At 39.2% G+C, this 25,184-nt stretch overlaps 1 protein-coding gene across 2 annotated transcripts in view; it reads right to left on the reverse strand.

The window, feature by feature from the left end:
* Positions 1–16,398: 16,398 nt before the first annotated feature.
* The window catches only part of wnt7bb (wingless-type MMTV integration site family, member 7Bb), a 28,587-nt gene continuing 19,801 nt past the window's right edge, over positions 16,399–25,184 (reverse strand). For both annotated transcript variants that reach the window (XM_081712258.1, XM_027020084.3), the window contains exons 3-4: positions 21,131–21,402; positions 16,399–18,034 (exon numbers count right to left, since the gene is read on the reverse strand). In XM_081712258.1, coding sequence (XP_081568384.1) covers positions 17,555–18,034; positions 21,131–21,402 — 752 coding nt within the window. In that variant the 3' untranslated portion in view covers positions 16,399–17,554. The remainder of the gene's footprint in view (positions 18,035–21,130; positions 21,403–25,184) is intronic.

Here is a 25,184-nt window from a genome sequence, read left to right on the forward strand (position 1 = left end):
GCGCTGCACATTAGTAGCCGAACTATGCGAGCCTACTGGAGAGAAGCTACTCCGTTCCTAACTATCCACTAGACTTGGTGACGGGATGTGGAAAGTATGAATAATAAAAAACTTGTAAATGGAACTTCGCCTCTCGCTTCCTCTCTGCTGCCCCTGTCTCAAGTTCACAATATTATCCTTGTAGCATTGCTGAGAACCTGCTGGTTTACTAATACAATGGACACAGAAGTTTTACTGGATAAGCTACTTAACAGGCAAATCTATTTATCATCTTGTTATGTCTAGAAAGTGGTGTTTTATCTCTTCCATTAGATTTGGGGTATTAATGCAGTTCGTCTATCTGGCATTCATGAGTTCACTAGGATTTTTTATAGACGTTTCCGCTAGGAGGTCTTTTTTTCTTAGCACCTTCATAAAAGAACCTTCACTTGAGCCTTAGAGTAAATTAATTGATGCAAAGTCCCTGATTTATTCACGTATGGAGGTTCTTTCGCCCTTACAGAAGGTGCCATGTGTGATATCTGTACATTTGGGAAATGGCCTGTTAATAAAAGGAGGCAGAGACGCATTCCAAAATAGCTAAGGGGACCTGAAATGTGATGGGTGACACTAGGCATTTTAGGCCCAGTCAGAGAAGCATCTCATGGACTTCAGAGTGTCAAAGCAGGTTATTCCTAACCACAACAGATTGTTGCAGAGATGGATGCACCTCGTGATTCAAATCACATATTTTTAGAGTGAAGTGAGGGGCCATGACCACACAGCACTGGCTTAGCATTCGGAGTATTTAATTCACATTGCCAGGCCTATGAGATAGAGCAAACCATTGACCTGTGCACCATTGTTCAACAGGTCATTTCCCTAAAACCACAATCCTATGGATGATTATCATTGGAATGCTCAGGACAGCATTCCTCCACAGGGCCTATTGACCTGGCTTGGCACTCTATGTTGGACTGAAGGAACATTCTTAGCAATTAATTACTGGCTCACAGAGACAGAGCAATAGAATAGCTGTCATGACTCGTGTTATGGGAACCAATTCACTAAGTTATGGGAACAATCTTAAGAAACAGAGCAAGAGAAAGCTTCCATAATCTGTTTTACGAGAAGAAAGAAATCTAGAGATAAAAAGTATATATGTATTATGGATGAATATGCATGTTCATTATCAAACAAAACGAACAAATTATTAATTTTCTTTTCTGTGGGTCTAATTGTAAAGTAAAACCTGTGGTGTTGGAGCACATCAAAGTATCTAATGTTGTCAAGTCAGCAGAGTGGATAAGATACACAGGTATCTACCATCATATGTTATTGTGGTTTAAGATCAAAACTCAGACTTATGACTTTAACCCAGAACCAAACCAACAACTACTACCAAGGCCAGCCAAACTGCTTCTATATAACAAATGTAATGCATTCAATATTTAATAATTTAAACTAATTTAGATTATTATTATATTTAATAATTATTAGATTATTATTATATTTAGTTATTTTCTGCTATATAACTGACACAACACGTTCATTATTGAATTATTGCAATGAGGGAACCCCCAAGTAATGCCACTAGTTAAATAGTATTACAGTTTTTTGAGGTTTGAAATGCATGCATTCAGTTTTTTTGTTTTGTTTTGTTTCCAATAGCTTGCTAAATTGGCTGTTTGGACTGAAGAAAAATAGTATCAAACCATTGCTAAAGTTGATCAAAATGTTTTGATAGTGCACTGTATATTGCCTTTAATCAGTCAAATGATACTGAAGTAACATTATATGAATGTATGTCATCTTAACCAGGATTGGGCAACTGGATTAAGATTGTACTAGTTTTTACTACTAAATACCTATGTATACCTATATATAATTGATTTGTCATATTTTCTCCTCTCTAATCTTTTATTTATGGTGAAATTCATAGTATAGAACTAGATCATGCCGTGTTTTATCTGGCAAAAAATATGCATATACAGATTTAATATGAATCCAAACACTATCCAGTCCATGGACAAAGTAGCTAAGTCATTATCCAAGCAAGCCATTGTAAACAGTAGTATCCAAAACCAGAGAACAGAACTAAGTCAGGCAATGCGAAACCAAAGCAGTAATCAGAAAACCATGGCTCTTTGCTAACTGTAAGGGGGAAGCAGGAATACCCCCCAAGCATTCAAACAGGCCAATGAACATGGCCCACGGTGATGATGACCACTTTGGTTGACCCTGATGGAAAATGAGCAGTGAAGCAGGATACAGGATGTTCTCCCTTGGCACCTAACAGTGCTCCTCGGGACCTCAGATACTGGATGTTGCCACCCTAGTGCCAAGATCAAGTATTAACTGTACTGCATAAGAGTCTATCCCATCCACTTCCAACAGGAGCAGTTTGAAGTCAGGAGAGATGTCACTGAGGGGTCAAGTGGCTTTTGTTGTGTAGCATTCCAATAAAAAAGGACAGACATAATGGAGTTTGTGTTTATTACTTCTCTTCAGAGAGTGCAGATCTCTGGTGGATAGCAAGATGGATGTAATCCCCTTGTAGATATGTGAGAACACTGCTGCAAGCTTGATTGGCCTTGGCCGTGTGAATTTTTGTCTCCAGGTGATTGTAGGTGTTCTCAAAGACTCACTTGTTGCTCTTGATCCAGTTGTTTACAGTAAGTACATTAATGGTAGATGTGTCCCAAGGAAAGAAAGGGGACCGGTATCTTAGAACACACTCAAAGTGAGTCAACCCAGTGGCTGAATAAATCAGGTCATTTTGTTGGCCTAAGAAAAGGAGCAAGACCATTGCATGGCATGGCAGTAGATGCAGAGGAATTTCTTCAGTTCCTTATTCAATTGAACCTGATATTGGACTAATATTCATGAATACCCGCAATACCTGGGGGGTGAATTCGGGGTTGTGATCTGAGAGGATGTCCTCAGGGATTTAACAGACACATACATCACTGAGACTGTCTTCAGGGATTCCTTATATTCATGTTTTTCCCTGTATTTGCATGTTGCTTTTTACATTCAACATGTATTCCAGTTCTGTTTCTGCTTATGACTCCTATGGCATTTTGACCTCTGACCATTTAGATTACTGATTAAGGATTTGCACTAAATAAATCTCATTCTTCTAAGCAAGTGCATCCTGCTGTCACAGAATGCTTCCTTTGCCAATAGTCACATGGTATGGCCCACCACGTGCAGTGGGAATTCACACTCATTTGTAGCAACACCTGTGTTGTTTAGCACACACCGCACATGGTGGCCTTGTTATGTCTGTATGTATTTAAACCCCTGTTGGTTTGTGCATTGTTGTCGGTCATTTTTCATGTTGTTCATGTTCTTGTTCACATTGTTCATGTTAGCCATATTTGTATTCATGTTCACAGTTTATTTTATATGTGAGTGCCATTGTCTTGTTCATGTGTTAATTAATGTCTGTGTCCAACGAGGGAGTCTGTCCGTCCTGCTCCTTGCCCTGCAGCACTGGGGCAGATACACCTGCCTCTACTTACCAAGCTTTACACTATCTTAGCACTCAGGTTTATGTTTATTTATTTTTTATTTAAAGCAAATAGAGAAAAATTCCAGGTTGTTATTTTAACTATTTAATTGGTGATAGGGCTTATATTCGCTTTATTTATTTATTTATTTATTTATTTATTTAATGTATTTATTATTTCACCTCACTTGCTGTAGGTGCCATGTTAGAATGAAGTGTAAAATGTCTAACCTCACCAGACTCTGTAGGATATTTTTCTTGTAAAGAAGGACAGTGGGCTGCACCCCATTATAAATTACTTTATAATATCACAGTTATGTGCCAGTACCACATTCACCTACACACTTGAATACCAATACCTTATACTGTCTGCCATTCTGCAGCTACAGCACAGAGGTCATAAAGCTATTGCTATTGCCCCTTCCATGCTAGCTTCACAGTCAGTCACTGCTGAAAAGTATCCCACTTCAATTTTACATCAATCTGAAATGGTTCAGTAATAAGAGGATTTAAAGACAAATTCACGATTGGTTTCCATTATTGTTGTTTTCAAGTGTGGAGTTGAAATTGATAATCATCATAATAATGCCCTGAACTCAGACTAGAGGCACTGAACTACTCTCATTCACCTGTTAATTCGATCATCTGTAGTAAGCTTGTTCCAGCACCATTGATTTGGTAACCATAGCCTCTGAGCAGGGGTGTCTCAAATCTCCGTATGTTATCTAGCCAGATGTATAAAATAATTAGTTGGTGTGCGGACAGAGTCATATCTACAGGACAGCTGTGTTTGTACCTCCACATGCAAACCCCACTGTTAAGCCATGATGAAGCAGAAGAGATGTGCCATAGTATTAAGAATGTAACAAGCATGCAAAACAGATTGAATGTGTCATGTATGATTTCTGTTTTAAGCTAAATATTAAATTAATATGTGTTTGGCCTTGGAATTTCCAGCACAGACTTTGGTTCCTATTATACCATTGTACAATCTTTCACAATATGTTATATATGTTTACTGTGTGTTTTTAATAAGATGACAAGGACATGTGCCTTATTAATGATAATTTCCTTATTATTATTAATAATAATATTATTATTATGCAAAATTAGGAATTAGGAAAATGGTCCAGATAAGTGTGCCAGATAAATAGTGTGCCAGATAAATAATGGTGAAGACATTATAAATTGCTGAACCTAATGACAAATAAGATATTTGTGTAATGAGGGTTATTAAGAAGTAAAAGGATTTAAATACCCAGCTGTCATGAGCTCATCTTTCATTGTGGGCATAGACCAATCTACACACTGGCTTCCACCCAGACAAGAGTGATTGTGGTGAGTATTGGGGAGTCGGTTCTATGGAGTGCACCATTGATTCTGAGCTCAGTTGCCAACTCTTAGAGGCCAACCCTAACCGCCACACATGGGACTTCGACAGGATATCTGGCACACAGCCACATTTGTGTGCTCCATTCATTTTCGCCGCTATTTGGCTGTACTTTCCTCTGTACCACTTTCTCAAAGTCAAAAGATCTTCATAATTGAGTCTAAGTAAAATGGTCTCAGAGCACCTGCAAAAATAAAACTCTAAACCATATTCACCGGGTTTGATTTTATCATTATAAAAACAGAAGTAGTACCATCCCAAAGATGAGAAGCTGCTGGTAAAAACACAGCTTAACTGTGTAATGATGCTTTAGTTCACACAGGTTTGCGTCCCAGCTGTGAGGCATTTGATGCAAGGCAAACTGACTATTTTGCTTCCCTCTGCATCCACACTGTAGTGTGGATTCATTTATAGGATGAATTAATTTAAATTATAATTGTAGTGAAAAATAAATTAATAATTTGTGATCAAATCTGTCCGAGTGATGTGTCAGAACGATCCCTCTGCATTGCATGCTTCTCATAAAGCATATAAAAATCCAACAGTTTGTGGTTAAATATTTTGTGTGTGGATGTTTAGCAAAAACCATGGAATAAACTTCTTATTGTGTAAATTTTCCACTGAAATTCTGACATACTTGGTAATAATCACTGGTCATACACTTTGTATACCAGCTCAAAATTTTTGGTTTGGATTTCACATTCAGGATGGATTCGTGTGACTTTTTTTCTTGGTCAGAATTCTAAAAATGAGATAAAATGCTTCTGAGTTTTAAATGATCCTGCATTGCATGCTTCTCTTAAAGTAAATAAAATCCACCAGTTTGTCTCCCATATATCAAGGTTTCTCACACATTTCTTCAACTTAAGATCAGCCTCCTGAGCTTCTATCAAAGTTCCATTATTGACAAATAATACTGGCAAATATCAGTCAATTTATTCTGGAGCCAGGCTCTCAGTTCAGTGGGGCAAAACATTTTTTTCATTCTCAGGTACATCCATAGCTCAATTAATCAGAAAAAAACCCATCTCATTAGCTTTTTGTTTTTTGGTTACCTTTCATGAAGGACTTAATTGTATGAACTTGAAGGTTTTCATGGATTCATCAGTCAGACAGCAATACCCTATCTGTACCCAAAGTATATATCCTTGAAAGGATTGGGAATCATATGAAGATGCACAAGAACCAACACATAGATCTTGATCTGTAAACAAAAATTCAGAATAGGAAAGTTGATTTTCCAGTGAAGCAGGGGTATGGTTTTATGGCCTTTGATGATGAGAGGTGTGCATTGGTATCTGACGTCTCTTCCAAATGAGACCTAATGCATTCAAGTTTCAAGTTTCAAGTTTGGTTTATTTGTCACATACATAGTCATACACAATATAACTCGCAGTGAAATGGTTGAGAGTGCTCTGTCCAAACTGAGAAAAAGAAAACAGGGGTGCATAGAGAAATATATATTCTATATATGTACAACAATATATTAACAATGTATGTACAATATATGTATATTATGTTATATTATTCATTCTTGTATTTGTGGATTTTATGATAATGATGCTCCATAAAGGACACAAATATGACTGAGTTTACTTTGGAGAGGTAGAAAAGAAAGGAAAGCCAAGAATAAAAATTAGAAAAACACTTAGTTCATAATTTTGAAAGCATGTAGGTCTGAAAGATTATTCACTTAACAATTATTTTATGTAATTTGTTATTTTATATTTTATTATTTCATGTCAGTCAGTTTATAGAACACCTTTTAAGCAGTGCTGAAACTAGCTAAGGAGGGACCTCAGTAGTTTCCTAAGATTTGATATGATATTGATATGAACAGCTCTCAAATGGCCTGAGAGTAGATCAGATGGTGGCTATGGACTAATATAGACTAATTATCATACATTTGTCTGTATTTAGCTGCTAAACTAGACCTAGTCTAGTTGGCATATTATTTTTTCCCCCCTCAAAACAGCCTATTCAGCCAGACACTGAACTGTTGGAGACATTAGATAGTGTTTATTCCCATGGACATAAATATAACATTTATGCTGATAACCAAATAAATTTTAATACATTTTCAAAGTTGTTCATTGTTTCTTTGATTACATTTCTTTATTTACTATGTAATGCATTTGTGTGATACTGTACTGCACATATGTTGACCTTCTGTACTGTTCGCACGGCTGTAATTAATAAGTAATTAGTCAGATGATGCTCATGTGTTATTTTATTGAGCCCTAAAAGACAACTGGATGATAATTTCTTCTTGCTCTGTGAATGCTTATGTACTGCTCTTATCTTTGCCCGAAAGAATACCTGCCAATGGCACCTTCCATGTAAAAGATATATCTACCAACTCTACTCATAAGTATTAACATGTACAAAGCCATGTTTTGCCAGTAGACCCCAAACACAAAGTGGCTCTGCTTCCACTCTCAAGGACTCTGGATGTAGAAACAGTGAACTGGAAATGGAGATAAAGGCCCATGCTGTTCGATCATGAAGCAGCTCAGTTTGGCCTTCGCCTGTAACCCAAAGACTATGGAGGCTATAGACAATGTAAGGAGGAGGAATTATTAATAAAGCTTGCATTAGAGGTAATTGTTTTAGCAACCCTTTACTGAATGATATACACAGTGAGTGACAGATTAGACAAGCAGAACTTTCCTAAGGTGCTAGACCCTCTCACTTAGCCTAAAATGCACTGCAGTGTGAAGAGACAATGTCCTCTGATGCTACTTCTGCTTTCTCAATATTACAACCTTTGTACACCCTTGGCTTATATATGAGTATAGATGTGCCTATTCTTGAAAATAGAAAAATAGAAAAATTAAAGTAAGTGTGAAGACATTGAATACATTTCAGATTGTATATATTTGTATAATGCAAATAGGTCAAATTATAAAGAATTGTAAATTCTTAAAATAATGCATACTATTGTCTTGTATTTGCTCCAATTCTTGTGCTAGCGAAGTCTCATGCTGTTATAAAGGCTAACACTAAATTCTTTGTTAAAAAGCCTCACGCTGTTGCAAAGCCTCACACTGTTACAAAGCATCACACTGTTATAAAGCCTCACACTAAATTCTCTACAGAATGGTGTTTCTCCTCATCTGCCAGATGATTTGTCTATAAACTCTTCCCTCGTTGACATCTTGTGCACTGTGAGAGCTAACCAAGATGTTGAAAATGCAAATATTTTCCAAATGTCCAGGGATCTTTTCTTTGGGGTATCAAGTTTTGTGGTCTCAGCTGTGTAGCACATTTATGTTTTATCAATGGCATTCAGAACATGGCATGTAGACATGCAGTTTCACAACCCCCAAGTCCTGGCTGAACTATGTAAGACTTACTTACTTAGTTACTTACTTACATCTCCACACATTTCCAGTTTTAATTAAACCTGTCATTGTTTAAACTCACCTGATAATTATATATAAATTGATCAGTCTTCAAAGTAATTTGACATTAGCTAATAGCTAGGTGTGTACAATAATCTAAAACTACACTTCAGTGAAGTAATGAATCAAGTGGAATTAAAGCAGCCTGTCCAAAAACAAAAACAAAAAAACAAACAAAAAACAAACAAACAAATAACAACAACAAAACAGCTGGAGTAGCAGAAGTAAATAACCTAAACTGCTTAAGTACTGACTTACCTACAGCACTGCAAGGTATCTATGGTATGTTTGGTATGCAAATTGTAGTTAGGTGCTCTTCTCTTTATGTGATACTTTCAGTTTAACCTGATAAAGCCCAGTGACAGATATGACTGGTATATCAAAGCACTCTAGAAGTTGTCATAAACAGAACATTTTGATTTAAAATACAGACAGAAATCAGAAAACACAAACAGAAATTAGAAAATAAATGTGAATGATTAATTCTGTAAATAAAATAATTCATTTGAAAATAATCATAAAACCATCAAAGCTGTACTGAGTAAGTGTAGGTCGGCAGTGGTAGCTCAGTCGTTAAGGTATTCAGAAGGTTGCCAGTTCAAGCCCCACTGCTGCCAAGTTGCCACTGTTGGGCCCCTGAGCAAGGCCTTTAACTCTCAATTGCACAAAAATTGTACTCAGTCGTAATTGTAAGTTGCTTTGGATAAAAGCGTCAGCTAAATGCCGTAAATGTAGCTAGTTACTACCCATGTCTTCTAACTGCCCATTATCATGTAAATTTCTATGTTGTGAGACACTGGTAAAAATGTGTGAGAACATATTCCCAAAGGATAAAAATCCTAAATGCTTTTTTTTTTCAAAGCGAGATTTCAACCAAAAAGAATTACATATCACTTTGGTGTCTTTTAGGGATATAAGCCCCAGCTAAGAGCTAGCCATCAGAGAAGGAGGAGGTTTAGGGAGATCATGCCCCTTGCCTAACAGTGAAATCAGATCACCAAATCTCAACCTTAGTGTAGTGAAAAGAAGGTGAAAATATTCTCAAGGGGAAGAAGCCTTGGCCCAGGAGCACTTCTGCCAGACCCAACAGGGCTGTGGGAACCAGACGTGTGTGGGCTGTCCTCGAAAGCTGCACACACATACCCACACACACACACACACACACACACACACACACACACACACACACACACACACACACACACACACACACTGATGCACATGTACATTGCAGACTAACACTTGTTCTTGCAAGCAAGTTTCTTAGAAACCAACATAAAACAATTATAACAGAAAGGCACACACATTGCATAGAAGACTAAAGATATATACACGCGCACACACACACACACACACACACACACACACACACACACACACACACACACAGACAAACACAAGAACCTTTTCCCCTGGCCATTAGACAACCCCACCCTCTGAGGCTGCTGATGCTAGTCGCGGTGTGAGGTTGGAGGGCGGCTCCACACACGCATTAACCCCACTTGAGTTTTGTGAGCACTGCTAGCCCAGACCAGCCAACATAAATAGATACACTGGCCAAGTGGAGAGCAATTCTTTACTGTCCTAATGTCTCATCTCTCCTTTGCCATGTATGTACACTCACTGCCGTATCTGCTGATCTGACATTATTTACGGTTTACTGTTATTCATGGGAACAGATAGTTATTAAAGCACAGTTATTAAATATTCTCACTAGGGGACAATCTGTCATAAATCTATTATTTCCCAGTACTGGAACTGAGTTCCAACAAGCCATAATGAATAGTTGCAGTTATCTTCTTGCTGAAATACTCCACTTGAGAAGAGAGAGCTATTGTAAAAGAAATTTTAAAGAATTATTAAATTACTTCTAAATGTTCTGCAATAAAGCAGATTTGGATTAAAATCCTAAACTTTCTAAACACTGTGAACCACGATAGCAAACTGTCCCTCCCCACCCTCTCTCTCTCTCTCTCTCTCTCTGTGTGTGTGTGTGTGTGTGTGTGTGTGTGTGTGTGTGTGTGTGTGTGTGTGTGTGTGCATTCAAGACAGGTTAACATGTGCTGCTGCTTCATCCATAAGTATGATACTTCATGAAGTGTTGAAGTATGTACATCAATGAGTATAGAACTCAAAAGTGTCATCCATTTTTATTTATCCATGTCTTTTATACATCTATATATTATCTTAATATGTATGGCAGCCAATCTATTCCAGTGTTGGTGGCATTCCAGCACAGGCAAACCTCATTCTAGGTAATGAGATATTGTTTAGGTGATCAGCCTGACCCAAATCTTATTTAATGATCAATGTGAAAAACTGGTGGAGAGCATGTGAAGGCTCATGATAACTGTGTTGAAAACTGGGGTGGTTTCATCAAATATTGATGTATGAATTCTTCCTGCGTTAAAACATTAGTACTGTGGGGGGTTGTTTGTTTTGTTATTATTGTTTGTTTTGTTATTTTGACCAGATGTAATTTTCTGTAAATAAATGCTTTAAATGATATTTTTATTTGGAATGTGTGAGAAATGTGGTCAATAGTTTATGGAGAAAAACTAAAATGTTAATTTTACTCAAACACATTCCTAGTAAATAGTAAAACCTTAGAAACTGATCATTTTACAATGGCCTCTTAATTATTGTCTTCTGTCTCTGTTTATAGAGTTCAGATGGCCCTATAATGATAATGATTCTCAAGTTTGCTTGTTTCTTGTGCTGATCTTTATATATTTGTGCTTTTAAGTGACTATATAAAGCATTTATGATTTCTGATCTTAGAGATCTTAAAGACTACAAGCAGGACAAATCAGGTAGTCCTTATCAAGATTAATCTCCACTATATGTTCACCTCTCCCTCTACCCAGCCTGCCTCTCTCCCTCCTGCCATGTATGATGTCACCAGGCCTGTGCCTTTGAATGGCCATGTGTTCCTTACCACTAATATTAAACAGATGAGACAGAACCTCAGAATGATGGTCTTTCAATGAGACAAGCAGTCAAAACAAGGAAGAGATGATGATGAGAGGCACGATTTCTAGACAAAGCTGTGCATTTGTCTCTTTGATGCAGGCTGCACATGCTGCAGCCCTGGGCTAAAAGAATCCTTAAAGGGATCAGGAATGTGCATGGACTCTGGGAAAGACTAAACCTTATGTGTCATTTTAAAGGGTTCTGAATTCAAACAACTCAGGCCAAACCTGACAAAATCCACTATAGCTGTATTAAAACTAAAAATGGATCATACCCATCCAATAGATTTAAAATCTGCAACAGTCACATCCTAGAGACTTTTTTTGACTTTTAACTTTTTTTGTTAATAATGATATCCAGTTCATCTCTGTAAACCAATGATCTAATAGTGTGACACTTTGTGCAGTGCAAGACAAATGTAGCTGGTGATTTCCCAACCTTACCCAAAATGACTCACTAAACAGCTACTGTCATGGCAGTTCATTTTCATGACATGGATGCCACTGATGATGCATTATATGTCAGAAATATGTTAGCTCATGCTGAGTGACTTTCCTTTAGCATGTACATTTATTGGTGCATTCGGAATAGGCTTGAGGGAGTCTGCCTTAAAGCAAAACAAAACAAAAAACTTTTGCTATGCTGCGATTGCACAGAGAAGTTATGTTAAGGACTGACAGAATAACAGTTTTGATTAATCCTTTCATTGTTAAGCACAGTAGTGCAGCCATGTTCCCTTTTATCACTTTGTCTAATGCCATTAACTCCAGGATAACAAACATAAAAGCCATGAGTAAGGGCTTTCCCACTGACGCACTGCCCACACTGAGGGGATAGGGCTTAAGAAGCTCTGGAATAGAGGAAAGCGGCCCTTTCTTCACCAGCCGTCTCTGGAAAATCTCTGATGTCAGTTGAAAGGACCCCTTGACTTCTTTGACTTTACCCCTCACTCCCTCCTCATTTTTTTTGGTGTAATTTATTTTTCACTACCCTCGTCCCTCTCCCCCTCACAGCTGCATGTTATCTCTCCAGAGAGCAAAGCCCAGAATGTCCGAAGGCTGCGAGGCTGACACTGATTCCTGGAACAAGATAGCTCCTCTGGTTTTTTGGTGTATGGTGAATCCTCTGGTTCATGGTGTATGTGCATTATGCATATGTCACCGTGGATATTGGCAAAGTCTGTGACAGTAACAGTCCCTGTTATATATGCTCATCTCTAAATCCTGAGAAAGATGAAGACCCTGAGAAAACTGTGTGGTCAGTTAGGCAGCTTTGTAGTGATGAGCAGGGGAAACACTTAATCACTTCATTAATCATTACTTTTACTAAACTCTACAAAAAAGTAGGCTATGTTTATTCAAACAGGTTTGTGAACCAGTTCTCGTCACCATGACTTTGGCTATGTCTGTCATAAGCCTAATCTTTATGCAAGGGTCTCGCCTCAGAGCCAAAAAATGCTAAAACATCACATCTACTCAGTTTCTGCCCCAAAAGATGCATGCACTGTTTGAGCCTCTCTTACCACCCTAAAGAAGAGATCACATCCTTCCACAAAGCACATGAACTCATTCACCCTTTCAGAGTGCTTAGTGGTAAGACCACACATCTGCCCTCTGCCCATCTCATCTCCCAGCATCTATACCCTGCTCTCTGCCTGATGCCTGGCAACAGGCTTCAGCAGCACAGCCAGAGCTTCAGTGAAGCAAACTGATGAGGCTCATTTCCTGAAGGCCTGAAAGGGGACTTTGTGAGAGAGAGCTGGCGGGTCAAGTCATGAGCACCTCTCTCGATGCCAGTGGGCCGAGTCACCCCAGGGGAAAACAGGGAAGGATTTCATCGGCAGCAGTTGATCTGAGAGGCTTAAGAGACAATCCTGGTTTTTATTGTGCTCTCTTATTCTTGTTTTCCAATGGCTTGTGATAGGAGCTGAATGATGTTTGGCAGTCATTCGGCTGTTCATTAAGCATTTAAACAGTTTAAGCCAGTTTTCAGGGTAGTCAGAAATGGCTGACATAAGAGACTTCTCTCATCACTGTCATTCACATTTTATCTTGCAAGCTGCTTGCTAGCTGAACTGTGCTACTGAAGAAGGAATGTGGTTTTGTATTAGAGCTCTCTCTTTTACACCACTGCCAACAGTTAACAACAGACTGTCCTGTTTATACTGTTCCATTCAATTGGCTGCACTAAGCCATCCATGATTCTGTAAAAAATGAATACAAATCTAGATTCATTCTCATTTTCCAAGTATTAACATTAACTGTCTGAGAATATATTCAAAATGAGAACCTCTGTGCTACAGTGATGTTGGTAAACTGTTTAATGTGTTATTCTGTGTCAGCTTTCTATCATCAGCTGATAATGCTTAAAATTATACTACCAGCAGAAAGTGAGCAGAGGGTACAGTATTAAACATGGGGTACTAGGATCTTCCTTCCCTGTGTTGGAGTGTCACAGCAGGCTGATGCAGTGCAGCTCTGAATCAGCTCTGCTGCCTGCGTGGAAAAAGGCCACAGGCATTAACTGGCAGAATGGAAGCCCTGATGAACTAATGATCCTGACACCTCAACAATAGGTGCTTTAAGAGTGAACACACAAGCAGCAGTCTCTGTTTTTCTCTGTCATATTTTTTATGACAAAATGTTTGTCAGAAACAAATGGATTTATTTTGGTCAAATCCAGGTATAGTACAAGAGCTTAAGTGGTTCCGGGCACCAGAGGTTCAGACGACTAACAAAACACTCCTTACTTCTGCTTGGCTGCATGTCTGTAATGCTTTTCAGCCAAGCCCAAAGCCAGGGAGAGCCTAACACCTCGGCAACAGTGGCATACGCTACCCCCCATAAAAAAGAGGACTGCATATGTTTGGAAAATACTTACTTTTAGGATAATTGTTTCATTTCAATTTGTTTTCAATTTCATTGGCTTTATTGCTTTCTTTCATAACTCATTTGGAATGGTATCTTTTGGACAAACTTCAGCTAGGTGAATAAATGTATCAGTGATTATATTTCTTCAGAAATTTGGGTAATTGTATGCCTATTAAAATGACATTGTCCCTTTAAAGAGTTTTAGATTTTAATCTGTAAAGACTTGGGGACTTGACCTCAAAGCATTATTAAACTATCAAAAGATTAGCAAAAGATGTCTCGTACTGCGGCAGTAAGTAGTGCAGTTTCAGTGTGGAAGCATAGATACAGAAATGACAAGGGTATATTTGTTTTCAGGCATAAAAATTATATACAATTATTAATATTCCTAAAGATAGTCATGCCCTGAACAACATTTTGATTCTAGTTAAAACTACTCCAAGTTGGTCTTAAAAGGGTTTGGGAATATATCTATATTGAGGTCAGTGCACTGAGAAAGAAAATATAATAGAAGCTTTTTAGCAGGGCAGAGACATGCTCCACCACTGAACACCATATTTGAAACCCAACTGGGTCATGTGGTGTAGAAGACCAGCATGGATCTTTTTCTCATAGGCATTTTTACACAGCAAAGACAGAGGTCACTGCAATTGTGGCAATATTTAACCTATAGGCAATTTAAACAGTAATTTAAGCACTGTGGGAAAACAATGTATTTGAATTGTTCTCTTTATGTTCTAAAGGCTTTATAGTAGGCAAACTGTAACATTAGGCAACCTAACAGGCTAAATTTTCAATATGTGACCTTCGGTATGTCAATATGTCTTCTTTTATGTGCTGTGTTCAGGCCTCCCTCACAGACCAGTCTCCTGACATTTGACATTTTCAGCTACTTTCAGCTATTACTCACTAATGATAGCCAAGTTGTATCCAATAACAATGTGTGCTAAGTTGCATGACACCAGAAGTGTCATATGTCCAACCTGATACATTTCATTTACATTGAAGCAATACCACCTCAGCCACATTTAATACTAGGGGGAGAGTATTAGGAAGTGTCAGAGCTAAGCACTTACAACGCTGAGTTCTGAGCATGTTGCATGGATGCTGGTTTTCCATCAAAGATGCAGCTTTGTTCAATCCAAACTGGTTGAGAATGAATGAATATGAGAATGAAGAGACCTACTACTCTGAGAATTCACTATATTTAAATTGCAGGGGAAAATGTTTAAAAGGTCCATTTGAAAGAATCTTTTAAAATATTAATTTGCAAAACCACCAAATCCACTTATAAGTTAAATGGATGTTTTTTTCCCCCATTCAAACACTAGAAAATATTCATTTCTGCCCTGTATAACATTTTTTGCAAATTCACACAAGTTTGTATATAAAATTTGTGGGTTGTCCCTTTAAAATACCCAGCTTCCCCTTCACATGGCTCTTCCTATGTGCCCCTCTTTTTAATGCCTGGGATAACTTTCCTTTGTTCCTTGAATGCCATAATCAAGGGATCTGACCATATATTATTATGACCATGTGCTGAGTACAAAAGAAGGTCTAAGTCAGCAAGTTGGCAGATTTATTGTGCTACGAAGATTTTACTGATTTATGTTTCATCCACATGGCCAGTGGTGTTTAGGGGTGGTTGGAACGTCTGAATTAGGGGCTTTTCTGCATCTAAAAGCACTGGCTCAAATATGTTACACGATGAATATCATTGTCTTGTTTAAGGAACAATTCCAAATAAGGGCTCAAGACATGGTTGTGGAAAGCAGACTTTGCCTAGAGACACAAAGTGGCCTTCTCTTACACAGAGCTGTAGCATCAAGTAATCAGTGCACTACATCGAGTTAGCTGAAGATGTAAAATATGAAGGACAGTTGTTTTGTTTTTTTCATTCAGACACTTAAACACTAATACAGAGAAATTATGTTTATAATATAACTGCCATAACTTAAAACATAGCTATTAAATAATATACCTAATTAATATACCTGTTACATGAAAAACATAAGCTCGAGATGTTCCCTATACTGATATAGGGTGTTGTAGGTTCCATGTAAAGTTGATAAATGGTTAATATAATCATCCCTTCAACAACTGATATCCAAGGGCTACATAGCCATCCAGGAGCTATGTTGAACTTTTTTGTCTTGCAACTTTAGAAGACACAATTGTCATAATCTACATTACATTACACTACATTATAAAAAAAAGTTTTAAAAAGTCACTTGTAATTCAACTGTGCTCTCTGCAATAAAATCCCAATGTCAGTCAAATGGATATTTATTTAGTTTCATTTGCAATGTATCAGAATAGAAAAATATCAGTGCAGCACTCGACAACATATTGAATTGAGGAAATATCTTTAAAAGGGTGTTTTTTTAACTTTTCTTCTGGCTGTTATCTAAGTTTAAAAAAGTAGTGTGATCCAAATTTTAGTGCATACTTTACTGCACACTAAAGTTAGGCTACAGCAAAGTAGAACCAATGTTAAATAAGTAAACTGTAAACCGTCCTAAAAAGTGGTTTCTGAAGTCAACACACCATTAATGGTTAAACCATTTCAGGGAAAAAAAAACTTTCTGTCAAAGAACCTGGGGACTTTTTCTGAAAAGACGCACACCTTCAGTCATGAGTTTCTAAAAAGGGTTTTTTTCCCCATCTCTCTGTTTCTTTACACTTAGTACAAAATAAGACATTTCTACCCGTTAGTGCTTTGCTTTTTTAAGAGACTATAACATAAATAAACAATTTATTTTCAGTGTTCAAACAGACAGTTCCAGTGTGACTGGACAGCTAACATGTTCCACCACATTCCAGTTGGTAGCAGAGGCTTCTTGTAGCAATGTCTCCATTTTTCAATCTGCTCCGTCCGCATTCTGAAATTCCATTCTTGTCTTTACAGAGCTTAAGATCATGAGTTAAATGTACCTTCCTCCCTGCTTCCATCTCTCTCTCTCTATAGTGTAACCCAGGCTAACTTAACCAACCCTTTCTGATCTCTTTCAAGCAGTTACTGTCAATATCCAAATTCCTGTAGCCTCCATTTTGACTGTTGCTTCCCAGGGAATGGAAAAAAAAAACAGAATGCAATGCACAGGTCCAGGGCACATCTTGTATCCTGCAGTCCTTTTGTTTGAATCAGTGTGGATACATCAGTGCATGAGCTTCTGGTAGTTTAAAGCCCAACAGCTGGGCTTGTACCTACTGACAGAATTTAGCATTTAATTTCTATAGGAAAGCAAACATAAAAATTCTGCTGTGCAAAACAATGCCAAGAAGAGCCGATAGTGTCAAACTCCCATTCCGTTTCCGTTTTGTGATATTCCAAAAATAATATCTCTTCCATTCCGCAGGTCTCTTGCTCCAACTGTCTCTGCACTCCCTCTCCCACCTGCCCCCCTCCTTCGCACATGCCCGTTCACTTGCAGGTGAACACCTCCGTCCTCTCACTGCACGTGTTGCATTTGACAAAACAGCACCACTGAAACTTGCAGTTGCACTGCCACACCTTGGTGTACTGGTGCGTGTTGTAGCCCCGGCCACAGCACATGAGGTCGCAGCCATCTGTGTGTGGGGATGTTCTGTTGCACAGGCGGCCCTGTGTGCCCACACTGCCAGTCTTGGTATCCTCTTCACAGTAGTTAGGGGAGCGCTCAACGTAGACCAGGTCCGTCTCCAGGGGTTTCTGATAGCCGTGAGTCTTCTTCACCTTCAGGAACGTGGGCTGGCGAAGTCGACTCGCTCGGACCACCTCCACATGTACTGCTTTGTTGTACTTGTCCTTTAGCACATAGCCGATTTCACGGAACTTAGGGAGGGTGGTCCAGCACGTCTTGGTGGTGCAGGAGCCTGATACTCCATGACATTTGCACTCCAGCTTCATGCGCTCCTCCAGCACCTGAGGATGATGATACGACAACAACAGTCACCATGACGCAGTCGAAAAATTAGTCCACACTACAACTTTGATAACAGAGTTCACACTGGGTAAGCTTTTGCCATTGACTTTTCTGTATCAGTATTTATATGAAAAATATACATTTTTAATGCAAATGTCAAATTTAACTGTAAAGTCCTTTTGTAGTTTTATCAGTTTTTGATGCAGTGCCTGCCACTCTGCTAGTATCACTGGACTAGTCACTGGACTTACAATAAAGGTGCAATATTTACAATGAGAAGAAAAAAATTAATAAATTAAATTAAATTATTGATCATTAATTAATTGATTGATTGATTGAATAAAAGACAAAGAATTACAGTGTTAAGTCATTGTCAGTTCCCACTCCCTATCTAGGTCTCCCCTATCAGACAAGAGCTGCCAGCCTGAGCGGGTTAGGGCTAAAACATCCTTCCTGAGAAGGCCATCCAGCAGGGCCAGTTATGCCCGGTCAGACTCAGGACCACAGGTGGCTGTAGCATGGTCAGGATTTCCACATGCAATGATCACTCTGTACTTTATCATTTTTAAGAGCCAGTAAAGAAATCGCTGCAGCTCCAAAGATTTCCATGAGATGTATAGCCACTGATGATCTCATGTTCAGTGCATTTTCCATTGTTAAGAAAGCAGCTGATGTTTTACAAGCAGGTTATTCATGAGAAACTCTTGAGCTTTTCATCTGGTCCTCAAAACATTTTTATGCTCCTATAAGAAGTAACTGCACATGTAGTTTTAAAACCATATGTTTAAAATGACACACCTGGAAATCAAACTTATGAGAAATAATATTTCATAAAATGCCATTCTTCGTATGAATGGGGATTTTCACATTTATTCATTTTCACCATTATTTTCACACATACGATTTCACATTCATATGGGCTGATGATAGAATTATCCATATATCATCACTGCTTTCACTATATGCAGAAAGAAATATGGATACAGCACATAAGAATAAATCATTACAAATTCTAATCTTTATTAATAATACCATGGTTTCAGAGAAATATGAGTATCGGATGCCATTCTGCTTCAAATGCAGTGGTTTAGTTGTCTTGTGGCATACCAAAGATTTAATGTTCAACATCACCAATAACCAAAGTCAATGGGATATTCTAAAAGAAAGATGCAGATGGCAGCTATTTGTCAAGACTAGGGAAAGTAAACTTAGCCATAATATGCTACTTTTTACTAAACCCCCCTCGCTACCTTCTTGGCAACTGCATCTAAGGGCAGGAAAAATGAATATAAATTTCATGTAACCATTTACCATGTCAAAGCAGGTAAAAGTGGATGTTTCAGATATTTATGTGTTGCAGATTGTTTGTAGGGCCAAACCAATGAGATTTTTAGCCAGTTATATATGCACCAAACAAAATGAAGTATTTGGTTTTACTGGATGTGAAATGAAAACACAGAAAACAAACTTTTTTTTTTCCCCACAGTGCACAGGTCTCCCCCAATCCTGTTTATAACCTGTTAGTGGTGGCATCCTGTGTTGTGTTTCTCAGGACTGAAGAAACTGAGATTCTGATAGAAGTATTCTTGACAGTTAGAGGCAAGAAACAGTATGTATGCTTAGGGTATATCAGTTATTTTCCTTCTCCAGTGACAAGTAGTAGACTTAGTTTTGGTATGTTTTTTTATTAATGAGAAAAGCTGCATAAAATTACATTTTTAGGTAGGATGCTACTTGGTCAAGTGTTTTTAGTTTTTCTTGTACCACATATTCCACAGGCCAATTATTCTTTCCCTGCAAAATTTGCACAAACTAACTGGTTAATCCAACAAAACTACCTTTAACCACACAAGATTATTCTGAATAGATTGTAAGAATCTTTATTCAGCCATTCTTCACCATGCAAGAAACAAAAGGGCCACTAGCTCATCCAAGACAGCTGTTTCTATTGATCTGAGATACAGATTCTAAAGATTTACTCCATACCAGGCCTTACATAAATGCCCACATGGCCATACACTTTTGAGGGGATCCGTTTACATTCACTGGGCTAATGTGCACCAGTTTTGCCCCCAATCCTTCAAAGCTAGCTCAAACCACACAAACGTCTGATTGCAATTGAAATTCCAGAGCAGCAGCCCTGATCCTGCCCATTCCAGAGTCACATGGTAAATTCAAATCCTCCCTACCCCACCCCCTCCCTCTCTATGATGGCACTGCTCAACTATTACCATGATGGCTCCTTCATGAAAGGCAGAAAAACCCCAATGCAGTGGAGCGAGGACTGTGTTTTCAGTACAGCAGAGAAAGGCTCACAATAATATCCTGTTACTGACTTCACACTTCATGATTCCATACAGAAGACCGGAGGGGGATTGGAGAGGCTCCATCTGGCAACCGCAGGCAGGGCTCCGCTCGGCTTAGGCTGGCTCTCCCAGATCACACAGTAAAGAGCAGCATTATTAATTAGATCCATTTGCCACCAGAGTGCACTCTGTGCTGTTAGGGTGCATGTTATTTTATGTTCTTGGATGACTAATAACAAACAAGCATGGCCAAGGAGGAGCAGAGCCAAGCCAAACCAGAGCCGGAATCAGAAGGACGCCACAAGATGGTGAAGGGAAAACGCATAGTAATTGGCTAAAGCAAAACAAGCTGCTGAAAATGTCTGACTGTTACTTATCAGTCAAAGGCTCTGCACCATCACAGCCTATAAGCCTTGCTGTGGGGTTCTGGGCTTTTTTTGCTGCTATATTTTCAGCTTGGTGTGTGTAAAACTCTTCAACACTTGTTCTACATGAGCAGAACACAAACAAACTACACCATATGCAGACCCCAGTCTACATACAACAATGCTTGCAGTGCTTTGAAATCAAACAGATAAATGCTGAAGGAATAAATATCAGTCATTGTTAATTATAAACAAGTTTATTTTGGCACCTGGCAAAATCTCTGCTTAATAGTTCTACTGTAACCTCATGCTAGAAAAAGTGAACACAAAGTGATTTTTTCCAACTATGTGATTCAAAAAAAGGCATTGCTGCATTCCAAGAGGTTCTTTCAGTACGGAAGCATGATTGCGTGCTTTCTGTTACCTTTCTTCCCGCTTCATTGTTGTGAAGGTTCATCAGACGGCGGGCATTTTTTTTAATCTCACGAGCATCCACGAATCGTCGGGAGAACTCGATGCCGTATTTGATGTCAGCAGAGCAGCCGCCCCACTTCCAGCCCTCCTCCTGGTTGTAGTAGCCCTGCTTCTCGCGGTCGCAGCCACAGTGGCTCATGTTGCCTTGGCTACATGCTGCTGTTACCGCGTGGGCCACTCCTGCCGCCGTGATGGCGTAGGTGAATGCTGCCTCCCTGCTGCCTGAGGGAAAGAGAGATGAGCCGTGATATGTGCTCGCGCTCCTTATGTCACCCTTTTTTAATTAGGCAGGAATCCACATCTCTATGATGCTACTACTGTACTACCTGAACATGCTATTTTAAGATGCCTTCTATAACAATGGGGGGTGGTGTTAGATCCACTTATACTTTATTATAACAACTTACAAACTAACTCTTAAATCAAGTGCCCATGGCTTGTGTGTATTCCCCACACCATGATGGAATGTCAGTATGGAGAAAACCCCAGGGTCCTTTCCGACAGCCTGTTGAAGGACGGAGCAATGGCCTTCTGAAAGTGTGAGACAGTAGTGTAGGTGCTGTCCAAAGTGCTGAATTCCTCAAGAAAGCACCTTGCCAGCTGGCCACAAGAAAGAAAAAAGACCTACAGGCATCCCTGCTTCTGCAGATCATTACACAGTTTTCAGCTGGTACAGAATATGATGATGAATTTATATGAATTTGAACTGTCTTTGCTAATATTATTATCCATGCCCAAAGTCTGTCAAACACAGCACTGAGGTCTGCCAACAGGTATTTGAGGCACACCTGCTCTAGGTTTCTCTTTACTGAACAAAAATATTTGTGCTATAAAAGATATTCATTAACATAAATAAGACCAGGGAAACATACAACCTACAGGGATTTATGCTCAGAGGATCACTATTAGCCCTGGCCTTTACTAATGTCCTCTGCAGTGTAAGTCCAGTAAGTCCTCAGGGGCTGATGCTCTCTTCTCTCCTCCTCTGTTCTGTTGTGTCGTATCATCTGTTTTCATCTCCTCTGCTCTCCAACCCAGCAGGACACTGATTCACAAGCAGAGGCTCTCTGCCATTCTGAGTACCATGAAAACTCTGTACAGCCTTCTTGTGGTAACAGTAAACCCACATTCTCTACACACACATACACACAGACCCTGACACATACTCATACAAAAACAGAAGTGCCCACATACACACATACACACACACATACATACACACTCACACACACACACACACACACACACAGCTCACCACATATGCAGTGCCAGCGTAATGTCAAAAACACACATACTCACACATACTAAGAGGGTCATGGGGAAATGATGGGGCATTAATGGGTTGTCACCCCCTATTGAGTCAGGAACTGCTGAGGCTGATAATGGAGGGGTATTACAGCAGTGTACCGAGAGGGCAAGAGACAGAAGGCTCTATGTTTGTGCAATGGGCCCGGTTGGTACAGATGGCTTGTTTTCCATATATCACTGTTCACCATTACACAGAAAGAGGGAGAGGGAGAAGATTACTGCTTTCTTTCCCTGTTGCTTATTCATAAGCTGCAATTTTTTTTACATCCATGATATTTCTCCATTGCAATGTAATTCATTTTGGCCTGTCTTAGAAAACAACTTAAAAAGATGCATAGAAAAAAGAAACAAAATTAGACTTGAAGAAAAATGAGGAAAAGTAGTGAAAACAAAAAGTAAACAATTTTATACACCATAGGAAGTCACATGAATTGATGTGCACATTTACAGTCCTAATCAGCACTGGAAATGACAGGACATAGAGCAGCAGTATGTCACACTCCCTGCTGCTCATGATCACCCCTCCCCCACTCCTATAGCTGTTTGGCTGCTGAAATGCTTAAGTGAAAAAAAGACCCTGAAAAGTCTTGCCCCAACACCCTGCCTCTGTTCCAGGAGGAACCACCCCAGGATAGCCTTGTACACTGCCAATGGAAAACTGGACTGACCAGAAAAACCTCAATGAACCTGGAGCAGTCCAGAGAGAAGAACACAGCATTATTAAAACATGTGGCTAATAGAGTTTTGTGGCAAGTGTCTGTGATGAAGTGCAAGACAGGAGTTGAGGAGGAAGTGATGATTCCCCCCCTCCACCTAACCTCCAGATAGACTCACTTCACCACTCCATCTGTGAAAAAGGCAGACGTATGACAGTGGATTTTGTGACAACTAACCAGTCTGGTTCGGATGGAGAACGGTGGTCCACTAAACAGATCCCCTGACAAAACAGAGCAGATTTACAACCAAAAGAAAGAAGAGTAATTATGAAAACACACACACACCCTCTCTCTCTTTCTGGGCCCTGTGATTCTCCAATGTGACAGTGTCCAGTTCCATCATTCTTAAGATGAGGTCTTCAAGGGCACTAGATTTGCCCAGACAGCACTACTGCTTCACAAAACCAAGCTTAGCATTTCTAAATATTACAGGCTTCATACCTTGGTTTTTAACATATCCCACAAGGACAAGGCAAAAACCCTAGTTTTTGATTTACCACATAGTATTTATATAAGCCTAGCTGGACACAAATGAACACTACAAGAACTAATTAAACATTGTGGGTGTTGTGTCAAAATGAAAGTTTTCCTGTTCACTGCAACTATAAAAAAAGACAGCAGGAACCATAGTAGATTTTAAGCATATTTGAAGCATACATGGTACATATCAGAATTTATAGTTGTTTCATTATGTAACTTCATCACCACCTGAGTCCATTCTGCCACTGCTCCAAAATGACTCCAGCTGCATCATGAGCTAATTACTCTGACTCAGAAATGTGCTTGGAAGAGCAATGTACCATTATGTGGTAGTACAAATTAGTCAGAAACAAATACAAGAGGAAACAAGAGGAAAATTACACAGCTGCACCTTGAGGCTTGAGCAACACTAAGCAAAGCATGCAGTAAACACCTAAGGCATGTACAGTGAGGCTACCCAAGACTGTCTAAAGAGAGGTCCAGGGACTCCACAGCTCTCACAGGGCATGAGCTTTCTGTTTCTTCAGCAATAACACATCTGCTTCTATGTACCTCTGATTCCAAGTAGTTAATGGTGCACCACTACATCCAGTTCCTCACACAGGACATCAACTGCAGCTTCGATAAATAGTAGAGAAAAAAGTGTCACCCACTGGTGGATACAGGGTGCTGCAGCAATGAAGTCATCCATCAGACCAATCTTGCTGGCAGCAGGATTAACACAAAGCTTCAGGCTCTCTTGTACAAAACAAATACATTAAAAATCATGTTCAAAGTTGGACTGGGTAAATTATTGCGTAAGTGTGATAAGCAGAACTATACAGAGGCCAAGCCAAAAGCAGTTGCTGTTGCTAATGCTGTTGCTGTGCTGTTACCTCCAAGAGAAGCCAGAAGTCCTGCTTTGGAGATCAGAAGTGCAGAAACTGATTAATGCACTCTGCACTACCGTTTTCCGTTCCGCTTTATGTAGCATTGCTATGAACGTGTGCCCAGCAAATTATAGACAAAGTAGTGGTCCATGAGGTTTGCAGCTAGAGGAATTAGCGAAGCCATGTTCCTGGTCAATAAAATAGTATGGTTTTAGCAGAGCAGCATACTTTACAGCAAGCGCTCTGTTAAGCGTGCTATGCTGCATACATGGGTGAGCATGTATAAGAGTGCATATATATATTGTTTTATCCACATCCCATGAGAAGGGGGCTAGGGAAAGAAGAGAGCTGTGTTGCAGTGAAAACTGCAGCATCTTGCCAGCTTCACACCAAGACTGCTTTAGACCTGGGACATGTGGAGCCCTGGAACACTGAACATTTTAGAGTTTTCTTCTCTCTATCACTCTTCATTCAACTTAATTATCAAGCCCTTAATAAGTTAAACCAGGTTGGTTAAAGCAGAAAAACCAATAAACTATGCAGTTAGTTATGCAGTTAATTATGTTTGCAATTTGCATTTACAAATCCTATTATAACAATGCCTGGAGTATGCAACACGGTCTTAAATTAT

Source organism: Electrophorus electricus, chromosome 4, assembly GCF_041902795.1.
Source record: "Electrophorus electricus isolate QZ-2024a chromosome 4, ASM4190279v1, whole genome shotgun sequence".
Taxonomy (NCBI): Eukaryota; Metazoa; Chordata; class Actinopteri; order Gymnotiformes; family Gymnotidae; genus Electrophorus; species Electrophorus electricus.